At 30.5% G+C, this 17,480-nt stretch overlaps 1 protein-coding gene across 2 annotated transcripts; it reads left to right on the top strand.

The window, feature by feature from the left end:
* Positions 1-10: 10 nt before the first annotated feature.
* LOC107439043 (partner of Y14 and mago) lies at positions 11-15,490 on the top strand. Of its 2 annotated transcripts, none has more exons than XM_043053626.1 (3): positions 11-128; positions 10,215-10,308; positions 12,485-15,490. In XM_043053626.1, exons 1-3 carry the CDS (start codon positions 77-79, stop codon positions 12,954-12,956), a joined length of 618 nt encoding a protein of 205 aa, XP_042909560.1. In that variant the 5' UTR covers positions 11-76; the 3' UTR covers positions 12,957-15,490. The 2 variants fall into 2 exon arrangements, with proteins under 2 accessions (XP_042909560.1, XP_042909561.1); XM_043053627.1 differs by lacking the exon at positions 11-128 and adding an exon at positions 188-248.
* Positions 15,491-17,480: the final 1,990 nt, after the last annotated feature.

Genomic DNA, 17,480 nt, shown 5'->3' with positions numbered 1-17,480 from the left:
CCGAGAACGTATTTTTTAGAAACTAAAGTTGAAGTTATTTATTATTTTGTAACAACATAAATAAAGAAATTTATAGATGGATAACGAAGCCATGGCGACTGCTAATTCTTATGTACAGGACGGTACTGGTGAGTTAATTTACTATTAAATTTTTTATATTAAATCTAAACTTTTTCAATAATTCCCATCTATTGCTTATTTCATGAGGGAATTATGCAGATTCTTATCACTTGCTTTAAGATGTAAAAGTATGCCGTTATTCCTTGCTTTGCCTTCAAAACATGTTATCTAAAAAAACAATTTTTTTAAAACTATGTATATTTTGTTTAATTTTTCCGTATAAACAAAATTAAATATAATTTGTAATTCCTTTTAATCTCCAATTATTTCTCTGTTTGGAAGAAGAAATGTTTACTTAAATTCTAAATTATGTGTTTTTTATGAGATTGTTATGTGCTTAAATGATGTATTAAGTATATTTTTTTATGTTTAATGCAGGACCCGACTAAGGTGAAACTGGGGCAAGGGCCTGAACTTCGGTTTTGTGCCCTCTTTTAAAATTGACGACTTTTTAAGTTAAAAAATATCAATTCAAAAATTCATTAATAATGATTAAATATAAATCTAATAGAGAATATTTCACAAATGCTATTGTATGCATTTCAAATATTAATTAATCAGAAAGAGAAATTTAAAAAAAAATTCAGTTACTTGTGCTGCTGCACAGAAGTTTCCAAGACTTAAAGATTATTCTGCCTCAGATCGCAATATAAAAATCTTCCCTATAGTTTTAAGTTATATGACAGAAACTCAAAGATATTTAATCTAATTTTTTTTTATAGAAAATTGTTTAAAAAATTTGAAAAAATCACTAGAATACTTAATGAATAATTACTAGTTAATGAATAGAACAATAAATTACAAGAGCTTAAAAGTTTGTACATTATTTTTGGGGTGACATATGCATAGCAAAAAGGGCTTTTTTTTTATCAGGGTATCTGCCCACCTGGAGAGTCATTATATTTGGTATTGAGCAATGCTATTTTTTAAAAAAAAATCATGGAAAGTCATGGATTTAGGTCGCCGAAATTCAAATTTTTGAAATGGTATTTACCCACCCAATTTCATGGTGATTCGAATGTCTGAATTTGTTGCAAAATCCCTCACTCACAGTCATATTTTATTAAAATATAAAATGTTTGTGTCATGTTCTTTAAAAATAATGGTATTCTTTCAAAAAATGAAAGAAAAAACATCATTTCTAGAGTGAAATATCTTTTAAACTTCTGTGATTTCTGAATTTTTGTTGTTATTTTTTATTTTTATTTTATCAATTTAAAATTATAGCTGAAGCAAGCCAGTCATTGGCGAATTTTTTTATTCCAAAATGAGAACAGAAAAATCAGGAGTGTTTCTTTCCTTTCCGATGAATAAGAAAAGTATCTTTAGAATATTGTTGTGTTTTTGTCGGAGAAAATAGTAACTTCGTTAAGTCATGAAAAGCTCTTGAAATTAGTCATGAATTTGAAATTCTAAAATGCAGCAGATACCCTGTCAGTGTTCAAAGTATTAGATAGAGATGTACAACCTACAGCCCCTCAACTATTGATGTGCCGTCCGCGGGGCTTCTGATTACAATTAAGAAGAAAAAGAAAAATTTAGAAATATAAAATGGCAAAAATTTTGAACTGTACATTTCAGTCATCACTTTTTGACATGCTCAATTTGCATAGATTCTATTATATATTTATGTTGTTTCTAGATCATCTATTCGACGGTTATTCCTGCGAAATTCTGCATGATTTTAAAAATCCCAATATTTTCATACAATATTCCGATGCACAAATTTCAAATTTGAGACTGGCTTTCACTGACTTTTGAGATTCACTTTCTGGCTCGCTTTATTTTTGCCGATTTTATAAGTAATCTAATCTATATTTCTATAGTTTTTTTCTTTTCTTTTTAGCATTTCTAAATATCAATTCCTGTGTCTTTTTTAAAATCCAGACACATTTATTGCGATCTCTTGAGTTATAAATTGCGCATGTAATTTATCACTTTTTGACGTGCTTTATTTGTGTTGATTTCAATGTAAATTTTTACAGCTGTTTTCTATTTTGCCTATTTCATTGCAAATTTTTCAATAATTATTTTGCTGTTTTGCGATGTATTGCCTAATGGTTTTAAAAATTCTGATTTTTATTATGACATGTGAATTTTAAATTATGCATTTAAATAATTACTTGTTGACGCATTTTATTTGTACTGTTTTGATCTTAAGTTGAATCAAATTTTTTTTCGATTGTTGTTATGTTTTTCCACGCAATTTTGAAAACTCCATTACTCTAACTTCGATGTCAATGCAATGGGCTAGTTTCTTAGCGTGCATTTAAATAATCACTTGTTGATACAATTTATTTGTGTACATTTCATTGTAAATATAAGTTCTTTTTCCATCGTTTTTTTCAGCAGTTAGCTTCATGCATTTGATACCCCGTTACAATGTTTTTGTATAACATGAAAAATTTGAAGAGTGGAGTAAAACACGAATTTTTAAAAAACTGTTTATAATTTATTTTGTTTTTAAATTGTTTGTAGCTTAGGTGATTTTTTTTAGGAAAAGAATTAAACAAAAAAAAAACATTTCCTATTTAAAATTCATAAATCCTCAAATAATTCAAGAAATATAAACAATGTCTAAACTATAATCTATATACACAGTCCAGTCACATTAATGTGACCACAACCTACTTTTGACGTCAACGTGAAATAACCAATCACAGAAAGCAGGTGGCTGCACATCACAGTGGAGTGTAGGATGTATGAGTATAGGATGTCCTAGGGCATCGGAAAGCATTTCTATCGTTGACGTAATGCAGAAACGTAGCAATTTATTAGACGTCCAAAAGGGCATGATTATTGGCTTTCCGGTCAAGAGTGGAGGCATTTCGGAAACGGCTGATTTTATGAACTGTTCGCATGCCACCGTGGTAAAAGTAGACCGTGCATGGCAAAATGGCACTGTACAAAACAAGCGTCGTGGCGCATGTGGTGCACCACGGCCCATAGATGACAGAAGCGCAGCCAACTGGGCACTCCGGAGCATTATCTTACTGAATGTATTTACACTGCCTCTTGGCATACCCGTCCGCCAAATCAATCTAACCCAGGGATGGGCAAACTTTTTTGGTCGTGGGCCAAAACTCTAGAAAAAAAAGTTTGGTGGGCCTAGTAAAAACTTCTGAAATAAAATAAAGTCAATTCATCATTGAGTGCATGTCACTCTACATCAACTTTGCGATTTTTAGTTGCCATTTTGGGATAAAAAATGTTTACAAATAACTCAAAAAGGCAGTAGCCATTTTATACATTTAATAATTTCACCATTATTTACAATGACGTTGTATGTGTGCAATCTTTCCATGCGCAGTAAATAATGTTAGAACTCGCCCCGGCAGAAAAATCCGCTCGTTGGAACTTAAAAATGTGTAGTCTACCTCATGTGAAGTACAATTCACCTATATTAGATTCCATATGTCAGCTCCTCGAGAAAGACAAACACTAGTTGGAGCTTATCTACGGCTGTTCTATAAGGAACTTCTGCTTTCAACATTTTACTAATTGAAGCTGTCTGTGCTAACTATTTCCATCAATTTATGTCTTGTCAAAGAAAAATAGAGAAAGTAAAAAGGTCATCAGTAGGTACTTTGTTAAAAAAGAAAGAACAAAAATAGCTTTAAACAAAGTAGACAAAAAAATGGACGTATAATGTATATTGTTTACATTCGCCACGGATCGGCAAGTTAAAATTCTGTCCGCGGGCCGGATAAAACCTTCCGGCGGGCCACAGTTGGCCCGCGGGCCGTAGTTTCCCCATCCCTGATATAACCTATAAAAATGGCAGAAAAACTTCCTAACTAAGACTTTAAATACTAAACTTAAAAACACTATGCATTTTTTATCCATTAATGATAAATTAATAAAATTTTAATGTTGACCTCATTAAGATTATGGTCTGCCTACAAAAAAAAAAAAAAATTTTCTTAATAAAAAATATATATATTCACATATTTAAAAAAAAAAATTTTTTTTTTTGTCTAACATGATACATTATATTTATGTACACTTTCTTTTTCTTTTTTTTTCTCTTTTTTAAATTTTTATGTATATAACAAAATTCATTTTTTTTTATTGTTCATGTTCTTTTTTCTTCATTTATTGTTTCAGTCATTGTTTTTTCTGAAGCAAATGTGTTGCACTTCATTGTCTTCTGCAAGACTTTCAGTGTTGTTTTTTATTGTAAAATTTTTTATATGTATTATGTAATATGCAAAATTATTTTTAAATAAATTCTCACTGATCAGGCTAGCTCGCCGGGTTGTGGCGAGCTGGACTGGTAGCCAGACTTGGACTATAAGTATAAGGGTAAGGGTTTTGCAAACCTAGGTACGTGTCCACGTCTGGAGGGGCAAAAAAAGATGACAGAGGCGAACGAAGGTTACGGAGATGCGTTCAGGCGAACAGATGTGCAACTGTTGAGCAACTGACCGCCCAGATGAACCAAGGGGCTACCAAGAGTGTATCCTCAACAACTGTTCACCGAACGTTGCTGCGCATGCGCCTCCGTAGCAGACGCCTGGTTAATGCACCTATGCTGACTGCTGTTCACTGGCGACGAAAGTTGGATTTTGCACGCCAGAACCGCAACTGGACGTCCACAGAGTGACAACCGGTACTTTTTCCAATGAATCGCGTTTTATGCTCCATCGGACAGATGGACGTTGGCGTATAAGGCGTGATACGTCTGAAAGCAAGTACCCTGCAACAATTGCCGGAAGGCTGGAGGAGGGAGCATTACGGTTTGGAGAATGTTTTCCTTTCATTCACTGGGTGCACTCATCATTGTGGAAGGCATGATGGATCAGCACAAGTACGCATTTGTCCTTGCGGACCATGTCCACCCCTACATGCACATGCGAATGATTTTTCCTCAGAATGATGGCATCTACCAGCAGGACAATGCGAGGTGTCATACAGCTCGCAGTGTATGTGCGTGGTTCGAAGAGCACCAGGATGAATTTATTGTACTCCCCTGGCCACCAAACTCACCGGATTTAAACCCAATCGAGAATCTGTGGGACCACCTCGATCGGGTTGTTCGCGCCATGGATTCTCAACCGCGTAATCTAGAGAAGCTGGCAACGGCACTGGAGTCGGCATGGCTTAACATCCCAGTGAACACCTTCAGAAACCTGATTGTTTCTCTTCCTGCACGTCTCACAGCGGTTCGCTCTGCCAAAGGTGGTTATTCTGGATTTTGACAGGTGGTCACATTAATGTGACTGGACTGTGTATATAAAAATGAATATCTGTGGATGTGTGTGTCCTATATAGACTCTCAAACCATCCAACTGAAATTGATGAGACTTGACATACAGATAGTTTGAAGCACGAGGAAGGTCACTTTTGACATTAGAACATTCAACAACACAAACCCTTCGATCGGGATGAGCAAAAACGAAATGGAAAATTTCTGATTGGTTAAGCTTTAGCCATTGTTTTAAATTTAACGATCCATTTTTACACATATTTTAAGGAACAGTATCATCAGTAATAATTGCTTGCTTAAATAGCTCTGTTTTATCAAAAATATAATTTATTGCATATATTTAACCATTTTATATTTTCTATGTCAGATAAATTCAATGAACATTGTGACGTGGTAGCATGCATGGTCTACGTCACCAAATGAATACATTGTCTGATACCACACGATTTTACTTTATTTGTAAAATTTTTTTAAACGTGTTTCTAAAAAATTATTTATTTAAAACCAACAGTAATGAAATCGGAAGGAAAAAAATATTTATGTATTCAAAAGCACAAATTAATGGGAAAGTGGTATTAATATTTTGATGAATTAGAATTAAAAGAACTCAATGCTAAATATACTTATATAGGTATAAAATATTATATTGATGTATTTGATGATTATTAAAACTGCACCAATCAGTTTTAATACCTTTTGGAATTAATCGTTTTGCAGCCCTTAGAAAAAGATGTGTACCAGAGAAAATCACTTAATAGTGGTATATTTTATCTTTATTCCAATAGTATGAATTACAAAGAAAGAGCTCTTCTTACTTCAATAACGTAAAGCATACCTGCCAAGTCTCCTGTTTACCTTTATAATCTCAAATTTCTTCGTATTTGTTGAAGAAATTTTAAAAAAAGAATTTTGGCGATAAAATATCCACTGATGGCAAAAATATTTCTCTTATTCCTCAGCAGATGGTGCTTTTACTAGTACTGCAATATGTTGAGTGTTAATAGTTTAATTATAAATGATGGTTTAGCAGAACTTCTTTAGATTAAGATTTATTTACATATATTTGACACCGACTAAATGTAAGTGCTTATTTTATTTCCAGTTTTGAAATTCTCTCTTTGATTTACATGATTATGCATGATGTATCAAAACTCATAACCCAAAAAATGTCGCTTGTAAAATCTCCGTTATTTAATTTCTCCATTGTTGGCAGGTACGAAATTTAAGAAAATCCTTAGGTCATCTCAGGATTTCTATTATATACTTCACAATTTCATATTACCATTTACTCTGTCATAGCATAGCTGCCAACTGTTCAAAATTTTTCGGTTCCTAATTTTTAAATCAAATCCAAAAATCTGATATTTTTATTTTAAAGAATCCGAATTTTCGTAAAATTGCAGTATTTCTGCTTTTAAACCAATCCCTTGTTCTGATCGCCGCAAGCTCGCTTCCTGTGATTATTGTGCATAAGTAATTTTTAGTAGCTGTCTATTCCAATAGCTGTTGCTGATCATTTCTCTAAATTAAATCTTAAACAACTATTATTATTTTTTTAAAAATGTATTGTATTTAAATATTTGAAATATTTGTTTATGTTGTAGCTTATTATTTATCTGTGTTTTATAATTTGGAGAATATATTAATTGGTAATGGTTGTTTTTAAACTATTAAATCAGTATTCCTAATTATAACATATTCATGTTATAAATTTCCCACAAAAGATAGTGTTTATAGTCTTGTTTTACTAATGTTTCATAAGATATTTAAATATATGTCGATTAATGTTATTACCTTACTCTCGTAATTGGTGCGTATAATTTTGTCGCATATAGTCCCTACAAAAATCTACTTTTTGACAGCACATATTAATAAAAACAAGGAAAATTTGCAAAATAAAAACTTACTTATTTTAGTAAACAATGTGTAACTAATTATAAATTGTTCAGATAATATAAAAAGCGCATGACAAAGAAAACAGATAGATAATTTTTAAAACAACTTTATTAAAAATAAGTAAATTAACAAAATGTAACAAATGGTAAAGAGTGGACTTTTACTAATAAATTCAATTGTTTGTAAAGTGGCTGATTTACATCAATGCAGAGAAACTGATGCTTATTAAAATTTTCGGCAATGGGTCGCAAGTCTTCAACATTTAACCCTCCGAAGCAAGCTCTATTTCAAAATGAACCAAACTGCAATCTATGGGACATGGATTACTGCATAATGAATAATGTAATACATCATTCATTACATGTAATCTATTGATTTTGCTTGACATGATGAGAAAAAAAACCAAAACATAAACTAAAAGATTTATTGTAAAATATTTTATAATTAAAGTGATGGATAAAAAGAAATGAACACATTAATTAAAAAGAACTTAGTTAACTTCTGTCTTAAGATGCAATTATTTTCTCTGAGTTTTTTCGCTGCAACCTGTTAACATTTTAAATGCATTCTTTAGATGGACTTCAAACTAATTGATGTATAAATACACTATATACCGAAACTTAGTGTAGGTTGAAAGAAAAAATTAGAAACATGCGGGAAAAAAGTTGTCGTGAAAAATTCTTAGAAATAGTTTTGTAACTAGCTGCCAAGAATCCTGTTTTTTACAACTATCTCTTCTTCAAATTTCTCTGTATTTGTTGAAGAAATTTTGAAAAAAACAAATTGGTGATAAAATATCTACTGATGGCAAAAATACCTCTCTTATTCCTCAACAGATGGTGCTATTGCCAGTACTGCACTATGTTGAGTGTGAATTGTTAATAAAGTGCAGTTGTGATGGCTCACGGGATAGAGTGGTTGCCTTCCAATGAGGTGAACCCAGGTTCACGAATACGAGTTCTGCATCCGACTTGCCCCGTCCACAGTGCTGGCGTGAAATATCGTCAGTGGTAAACAGTTAGAATCCCCTTGTCGTCAGGCTAATCGTTGGAGGTTTTCGTGGTTTTCCTCTCCCAGTGCCTCAATCGCCGCTTATTTCCATAAAGTAATCCACAAAGACAAATTTCTCCCAATACTTTATGCAGGAGTTCCCTTGTCTTCTGGATTGGGTTTAAAATTACAAGGCTACGGAGTTGAACATAAGGGGAATTATAAATCAACTATGTCAACCTTCATCTATCAAAAGGTCCCTCCAAATAGATTCAAGTGAACTAGTCTTATATACTAGTGAATTGGTATTCAATATGGTGGTAGTGCCACAAACATCAGTAATCGTAAACCCAAAACTGGGTCAGTTAGTAAAGTCTTCGTTATTTTATTTCTCCAATGTTGGCAGGCATGCTGTATGTGTGTTTGACCACGGATATTGTGGGGTTCAGATCGAACCTAAACAGTTCTTAATTTTCTGCGTTCTGTGGATATAGAATTTTTTATTATGGTTATGATTATTTTAACCAAGATGAGCCTTTTTTCAGAACATTATGCTTGAAAATCACTTTCTGAATGTGGAAAACCCACAGTTTGGTGTAAAACTAAATTAGAGCATCCATTGAAAAAGAAATCAACTTATCTTGTAATTCTATTACTATTTGCATTTTCTGTGACTACAGGGTTAGGAATAATATTTTCAAGCTTTGGATTTATTCAATCCTAGAAGTGCAATCAATTAGAGACTAAAAAGGCAGAAAAGCTTTTGTTTTTGCTAATATTTTATTCGGTAAAAAATTGTGGTAAATGTAAAAGGGAATTAAAAACATATTATAAAATGAATTTTTTTTTTTTATGTTCAGTGTTAACTTTTTGGGAATATTTCCATATCGTGATCTGTCCCGCCAACTACTATCGCCAAATAGATTTTAAACCTGCAAAAAAAAAAAATTTTTAAAAACAAAAAGCGTGTAGATCTGCCGGGGGACTTGGCGATCATTCTGCCACAGGTCACGATATAGAAATCTCCCCACTTTTTTAATTAAAATATCAGGCATAAATAAAAATATTTGATTTAGTATCAAAATATTGGATATTTTTGAAAATATGATATTTACAAACCCTGTGAATAATATATTTCCGATAACAGTACTACTTTAAAGATAATGTTTCATATTTACTTCATCAATGCTAATTAGTATAAAGCAACCAATGGGCTATGCAAAATAAAAGAGAGAGAATATTTTTCATATTTCATTCATATTTTTTTCATTAATATGTATTTGAAAATGTTGTTTACAGTCCCTGGCCAAATTATTAGACGCACTATAAGATTCTATGTAAAATCTTAGTTATCAGGTGATACTATACAGCTTTATTGTTTTTACGCGACTGAAACCGGTTTGCACTTGTTTACGTTCGTGGATCAGTTGGCTAACATTGTAGTGTAGTACGTTAAAAATAAATACAAATAGGAAGTATATAAAAAATCTCCTGAATAAAAACCCATGACATGTATGTTTAAATATTGCATATAAACTCGTGCAAAACATGTAAGTATTAAAAAAGAACAGTGCATCTAATAATTTGATCTAATTATTACAATATAATAATATTATATCTGGCATAATAAATACTCTGTATTCATCTAATTTATCCAATCGCCAAATTCATATTATATATCTCCTAATTTAACCAGCTGGTACCCGAACGTAAACAAGCGCAAACAGGTTTCAGTCGCATAAAAACAATAAAGCTGTACAGTATAACCTGATAATTAAGATTTTACATAGAATCTTATAGTGCGTCTAATAATTTTCCAGGGACTGTAGGTATGTGGAATATATTTAGCTGTAATGCACGATAGAAAAAAAACTCCTTCCAATTAGCTCTTTAGAAGGTAGTGATTCAATGAGATTCATATAAATAAGGTTTTAAATTTATGTCTGTTGTGTTGAGTTCTTTATGTTTAAGTATGTTTTATTGATATATTCTTCTATAGGTACTTATATCCCAGCTACTCAAAGACCTGACGGTTCATGGAGAAAAGCACGAAGAGTCAAAGATGGTTATATTCCTCAAGATGAAATGCCTTTGTATGTTTTTTTCTTTCTTGCTTGCTTTAGTTTCTACTGAATAACCACTCGTAGATAGGTTAATTATCAGGGGTCTGTTAAGAAGAAATTTGGGTCCGTTAATAAACCCTTCACAAAATATCTTTTCATAAAAACAGACCCTTCACAGAATATCTTTTCATAAAAACGGACCCTTCACAAAATATTTTATCTTAAAAACGGACCCTTCACAAGTGATTTTTCTTTTAATCGGACCCTTCACAAATTTGTTTATCTTCATTATTGTTTTGTTAATTGAATAAACCCTTCCCAGGGCAGAAAACAAGAAAGATGGATGTCAATGAATTAAGTTTTGTCTTCGGCAGACGATTCTTCCAATATTCGTCCGAAATGAATATTCTGCGTTCAGCAGTATCGACTAAATACCAAATATTTGTATGTTGCATCTCTAATTTAGAAGCAGCAATTGTTATTTATTTTTGAAAATTTCATTCTTTTAATTCTAATTTTACAGTGCCGAGCATAATCTTGTATCTATTTACAATTTAAGGACTCATTAAAAAAGTTTTTTGCAATAACCGGACCCTATTTGCACAAATTCATAAAAGCAGGACCACGGTTGAAAGAATGTGAGTTCTTTTTTTCCCAATTTCACAAAAACCGGACCTTTCACAAAATATCTGGACAGACCCCTGATCATATTCTAACTTGGTAGGTGTAATTAAGTCTTCGAAATTAATAATTTTGAGTTTATTATTATTAAAAAAATTTAAAAGTTAACCAATTTTTATGCTCAGAAATTAATGTTATTTATTTACTTTATAAAAATTATTTACATCTTTTAATATTTAAATAAATTGTTGAACTCTATTGTTTCAAAGCGGCTAAAAGATTTTTCACTAAAAAATATTTAGAGATATAACTTTTTTTAATTGATTGATGTGTATTTTTGGCGCTAGAGCCATGTTTTGGCTATACCACGCCAGAATTGCAGCCACACAGCAACATTGTTGCAGAACGTTACAGAGATTTGCAGAAAGATTTTTCTTTTGAAAAAAAATTGCTTTTCTTTTCTACAGAAATTTACATGTAATATTTGAATCATGTATTTATACCACTTTGTGAGGCGCTCAATTTACAGCGATAATCGATGTAATGTTTCGATTGTATTTTCGGCTGTTATTGATAATGATTTTCACATAGATTTTAAATATCCCGATATATTTCAAATAATTTGGAATATTCGAATCGTGCATTTGAGTATTTACTTTTTAAGGCAATAATTCTATCCAGTTTTTGGCAGTATTTTTTTTTAATTTCTCCTTAGTTTTTAAATCTGATATTTTTTATGCAATGTAAATTATTACAACGACGTAATCTCAAAACGAAACACGAATTTGAGGATCCCGAATCACGTAATTTCGTCGTCAATCTTTTTTCGGCAATTACTGCTGCGGATTTCATGATTTTTAATTTTATATTTTTTATTGTGATAATTATTTACAAAATGCAAAGGAAATAATTTGTCCCTCCCCCCAAATATCACCCTTAAAATTAGAATAAAAACATTATATAGTTTGTTTGTTTTTTGTAAGCACAGCGCTTTTGTCATTTTAAATTAGTAACATATATGTTTGTTATTATTAAAAGTATCTTGCAAAAAGATGTTAGTGCTAGAGTGTTTTGTTGCAGATAGCTCGAAAAAATTCTGCCACAGGGACTGCGTCTAAAACTGGGTTTAAATAGTAACTTGGTTAAAACTGAAATATCTTGTTTAAAATCAGTTCAGTAATGTTTTGAAAAACTATAGTATGCTAGATAAATAAAAGGCAAAAGTTAATTAACAGTAAAATCAAATTTTCATTTTAAGTCCATGGTCTTTAAGGTATAATAACATAAAGTTAAAGTATATAAATCTTTTTAAACATTTTAGAATTGAATCATAAAATTTCCTATGGTATTGATGTGGTTCAGAAATTATTTTCCAGGATTTGAAATAATTTCCGGTTGGAAGGTAAGGGTCAGCAAAGTGTGCTAAAATGAACTAATTTAAAATGAGTACTAAAGTACTCATTTTACGTCCTTAGTATTTCCAATTGGATTTAAAACTCATAATTGTCTACCATTAATTAGTTAAGTTCTTATGAATTTACCTTATGAATATTTTTGATACAAAATTTGAAAACTTCTCTTGCAGGTATGAAAGTAAAGGAAAGCAGTGGGCTAAAAATCGGCCAGGAGTTCCTGTCGGGTTAGATCCTGCTTATGTTGCACCCGTCACTACAAAGAGTAAGAAAATACCCGGCCTGTCTGAAGCGAACACTAATGAAACAACTACAAAATCAACGAAGAAGAAAAAGAAAAAGAGTGACAGTCAAAAAAGTGATGTGACCAATAGAATGGGTAACTTGGACATTTCGTCAAAAAATTCAAATGATGACAAAATATTAACTACAAACAATATTCAAAAATCTCAACCAGTTGCTACAGATCCCGCAAAGAGAATTAGGAATCTGAAGAAAAAGTTGAGAGACATTAATGCTCTTAAACTGCGAATCGAATCGGGAGAGCTAGCCAATCCAGAAAAAGACCAACTTGAAAAGATAGCACGTAAAGAGGAGATAGAAGCTGAAATAGAAGAATTGGAATTAGAGTTAGAAAAAGTATAGAAAATTTTATATAACTCCTTTTTTAGAGAAAAATTCTTTTATGCTACTTGCTGAATCCGATCTTTGCCTTCGAGGTATTTACATTTACTACAAGAAAAACTTTCCCGAAACTTAATGTTTAAGATTTTGAAAATTGTGCCATTTTCATCTACGATTTGAGGAATACTCCCATCTTAGAAAGTTTTAATTGCCATATTGGTACTTAATAAACATTGTATTTTACAAAGTTATTCATCTGTGTGTTTTGATGCACAAAATTAGTAGGTGATAAGTAAACTTCAACAACTTGAGTCAGTCAAAGAAGCTAAGACTTCCAATTACCAAAATAAATCCCAAAAAACAGGAACAGGCGTATCCTAAATCTATACCTAAATAAATTTACATAGCTGCCATCTCTACTGGATTTTGCAAGTTTCTCCTAGTCTACTGGTTTAACAAAAATTCTCCTAGTTTTTACATTTTAAAAAAATTCCCTAAAATTGAGTAAGTTTTCTTAAAAAAACCCTATTGAAATAGAATTTTTGTGCAGGTCATTGCTTACTTGAATATTTAAATAAGTGTCACTAATACATAATAAGGCGAGCCTCATTTATAAAATTCAATTAACTATCTTAGAGGAATTAAATGCCTATAACTATTCAAAATTATGAATAAACATAATATGTAACATTTCAAGATCATTTAACATGAAATCATAAGTGGAAAGTATTACAGTTTTTATTCTCATGACTATAAAAATCGCCTATGCATAAAATATTTAGTATATTTTGCAACAATTATCATGAAATTTATATTATTTCGTAAAATCAACAGGATTTTTTTCTATCCATGTTCGCAGGTATGAATTTATAATTTCATATTATATTGGGATAAAACTTTATTAAGTTTTTATGTAGAAAAATAAACTTTTTTCAGTACATATTTTGAGACACTTCAGTAATAAATGTAGTGTTTACACTGATGATTACATGAAAAACTCCTGAAACATAGTGTTTAAGATTTCCAAGATTGTACTTAATATTGATGTATTTTACAAAATTATTGAACTGTATATTTTGTATCAGAGTTGGCAAGGTTTAGGACAGAATGGATTAATCCGCGGCTTGAACCCCTTTTTTTCAAAACTGTCTTGAACTGTCCAAAACCCTTTTATTGAAATGATGTGACAATTTCTAAAAAAAAAATATTGTGAAAAATAAGAGGTTAATTTTTGTACAAGATGCAAAACGAAGACACGTTTTTGTTTTATTATAAAAGTTTATTATTATTTTTAAAATTGCATTATTTTTCCTTATGTAAGAACATAATTTATCATGTATTAAAAGCATATTTAAAGGATAAGGTATTCACTTTTGTTGTTCAATGAATTGTGGAGCTTCAAAAGTTATAAATCTTTTCCTAATATATATTATTTTCCTTTAATAAGTTAAAGCAAATTGTATAAAAGGTATCAAATATTTATTAATCTATGTAATTATTATGTGTACAATGGTTACACACAAAGATTTTTTTACCTTTTACCAGTTTTCATGGTTTTGGGCACTTTAGGACAGTAAAACCCACATGTCCTGCCTAAAACCAGTTTAGGACGTTTAAAACCCCAACCCTGTTTTTTACATTAATAGGCAGCAATATAAAACTTTAACTTGAATCAATCAGGAATGCAAGCTGAAATACATCAAGTAATCAAAAATGTATGTTATCAAATATTGAATGCTAGGCTCTTTTGTTTAGGGGTGTGCCTTTTTTAAAACATTTCTAGGACTTGATGTACTCTTTTAAAATTGGAAGATAATTTCATTGTTAAAAAAAAATAATTTGCCTTTTTTTTTTCTTAAGAAAGCTGACTTGCTTTTGTTAACATACTTTTCTGTTAAAGTATCCAAATAAAATATTCAAGATTAATACGATAAAATTATGACTGAATGTATTATAAAATGTCCTTCATTGTTAAATGTTTGGGTTTTAGAAATTTAATTAATTGAAAATAAAAATGAATTTTCTTTGTTTTTGATTATCACTTCATTCTTGTGTGGTAAAAAATCAAAGTGAAATTTGTGCATTTGTTTTATAAAATGTCTTGTAAATCATTTATTCAAGATATATATAAAAAACTTATGTTACATTTTGACTTTCATTTGTATCTTATGGTCTAAAAATTCAGAAGAATTCATCTGTTTACTTTTTGAATTATTTTACATTTGTTTTGATTGTCCTTCTGGTTTTTATGTGGTTAAAAATTAGGAAAATACTCCTTTACTATAGATTTTTATAATAAATGTCTAGTAAATAATTTATTCAAGATAAGAAAAAAAATGGATTTTTTCTTAGATTTTATTTGTTTTGTATTGTAAAAACAGAGCAAACACTTAATCTAGTATTTGAATTTTAAAATAAGTAATTGTTTAAAAACAAATTACTGCACTTAAAGAAAACATTGTTGCTCTTTTATATAATTAAAAAAAAATCAGGGAAGTTAGTCTATGCATTGAATATTCAAAATAAGTGTCTAATAAATGATTTATTGAAAGAAAGATTTTTCTTCTTCTTTGTAACTGGGTTGACTATTGAATATGAAAAACTCTATCGCAATTGTCTTATAATAATAAAAATTAGCCTGGCTCGATTTTTATACTTATAGATTTATTCCTTATCTGTTATAAAAAGGAATAATAGGCGAAAGTTTTTCTTACCATCTTTGTTCCTTTTTTTTACTGATAGTATAAAAATCTGAAAATTGAATCTGAATTTTTATAATAAACGTTATTTCATTAAAGTTATTTCATTTCACTATTCAACATTTTGGAGGGAGTGGATATCATTTTAAAAATTAAATTAGAAGCTACAAGTTTTTTTTTAAATGTCAAAGAATTTTTTTAATAGACATTAAATTTTTTTTTTGTATATTGGACACTCATCTATACTTTAATGTAACCAATAGACCATATTTTATTCATTAAAAGTTTACCTAATCAGGAAGGCTATCACTAGACCTTAAATATGCCTATGAATAATTTATTGGGTATAGTTAATAAATAAAACGAAAGCTATTAAACCTAGACTATGCTATTTAAAAAATGTAGAATGACCCGAAATGTAATTACTGATGTGGTGAAAAGCATTCGCTTGTTGGGTGGCTGTCAGTCTGCATACATTCCGTTTCTACAGGCGGCACGTGTTGGAGGGGCCAATCAATAATTGCCCATTTTCTGGTGCTAGGGTCAATGTTCAGTTCAGTAGTATTTATAACTGTTAACATAGTTTAGAAATGCTGTATATTTTAAATATCACTGTAAAATTTCCTATGGGTTTATATTCTTGCATGATAATGCTAGACCACTTGCAGTCAAGGCAATAAAGAAATTTCTGCAATGACACAATCGGATAGTTCTGAGCCACCCACTATCTAATCTGTCTCCATGTAACTTCCATAAATGAGCTCTGAAAAGCACAATGATATCTACTTTAACCCTTTCAACCCGAATTTTGCAGCATTAAAATGTAGGTATGAAGAGCAGTTTATGTTAATGCTGGGTTCGAATCCCGCTAAGGGTGTGGATGTTTCTCTCTGTGTTTTGTTCTCAGTTGTGCGAATGTGGCCCACCCTATAAACAGATATCTGTGACAGTGTGGCGTGAGTAGTGTTGCTCACCTCCGTGACTTAGGTTCACATGCCCACTGGGTAACGTTAAACGAGCAATACTTCCTACGCGAAGGATGCAAAAGTTCGGTCCCTGCCATTAGGGAAGAAAAAATCTTTTGGACTTATATAGCCCATTTAAGTCGAAAGGGTTAAATGAAGGTATATATATAATCTGTCAGGAAAAAATCCAGGAAATGTAAGGGAATTTTTTTCTTTAAATTTTTGTGATCTTTTCTGTTAAGGAAATTTTGTTTTGATCATTGCCTGTGCAGCAGAAGCCTTGTATATCTATGGATCATGGAGGTTGGATTTTTTTCTTTTGATCTCTATAGCAGCTTTACATTTTAAGTATGAATCACATTTAAGTTTTTAATACACGGAAGAAAGGATAAGTTAAAATAATTATTTTATTTTAAACTGAAAAATCTTTATAAATATTTAATATAATTTCAAAAAATTAGTCTGCAAAATGAAGGGTTATTTTAAAATTACATTGAATCTAGATTTTCTTTTAAAAAAAAGAAAATAAATAATAGTAATAAAAAATTCGACCATTTTGTTTGAATAAAGGTTGGATAAAAATTTGATACTCGTAAAAGAACTTTTATTTTAATTAAGCATTAGTAACTTTAAAAATAATTTAATCTTATTATAAGATTATTTTTTGAAGCATAGCTTAAAATTATTTAAGAAATAAATAAATAATCTAATTGTATGATTTTTGTAAAAAGGAAAAAATTTACTTTTTATACATTTTTAGATAAAGTTTTAAAAATCGCTTAAATTTGTTATTGCAAGTAGTCGCATATTACCAAAAATTTCACTAAAACCATAGTATTAGTGATGTTAAAATTCTAAAATAGAACACTATTTTGAAAAAA

Source organism: Parasteatoda tepidariorum, chromosome 1 (assembly GCF_043381705.1).
Source record: "Parasteatoda tepidariorum isolate YZ-2023 chromosome 1, CAS_Ptep_4.0, whole genome shotgun sequence".
Lineage (NCBI taxonomy): Eukaryota > Metazoa > Arthropoda > Arachnida > Araneae > Theridiidae > Parasteatoda > Parasteatoda tepidariorum.
Note: the sequence above shows the minus strand (reverse complement) of the source record. Positions and strands in the feature narration are given on the sequence as shown.

Coding starts and splice junctions, on each gene's coding strand:
- LOC107439043 (XM_043053626.1), top strand. CDS start 77: ATGGATAACGAAGCCATGGCGACTGCTAATTCTTATGTACAGGACGGT. Junction 129..10,214: donor TTATGTACAGGACGGTACTG/GTGAGTTAATTT, acceptor ATTCTTCTATAG/GTACTTATATCCCAGCTACT. Junction 10,309..12,484: donor CCTCAAGATGAAATGCCTTT/GTATGTTTTTTT, acceptor CTTCTCTTGCAG/GTATGAAAGTAAAGGAAAGC.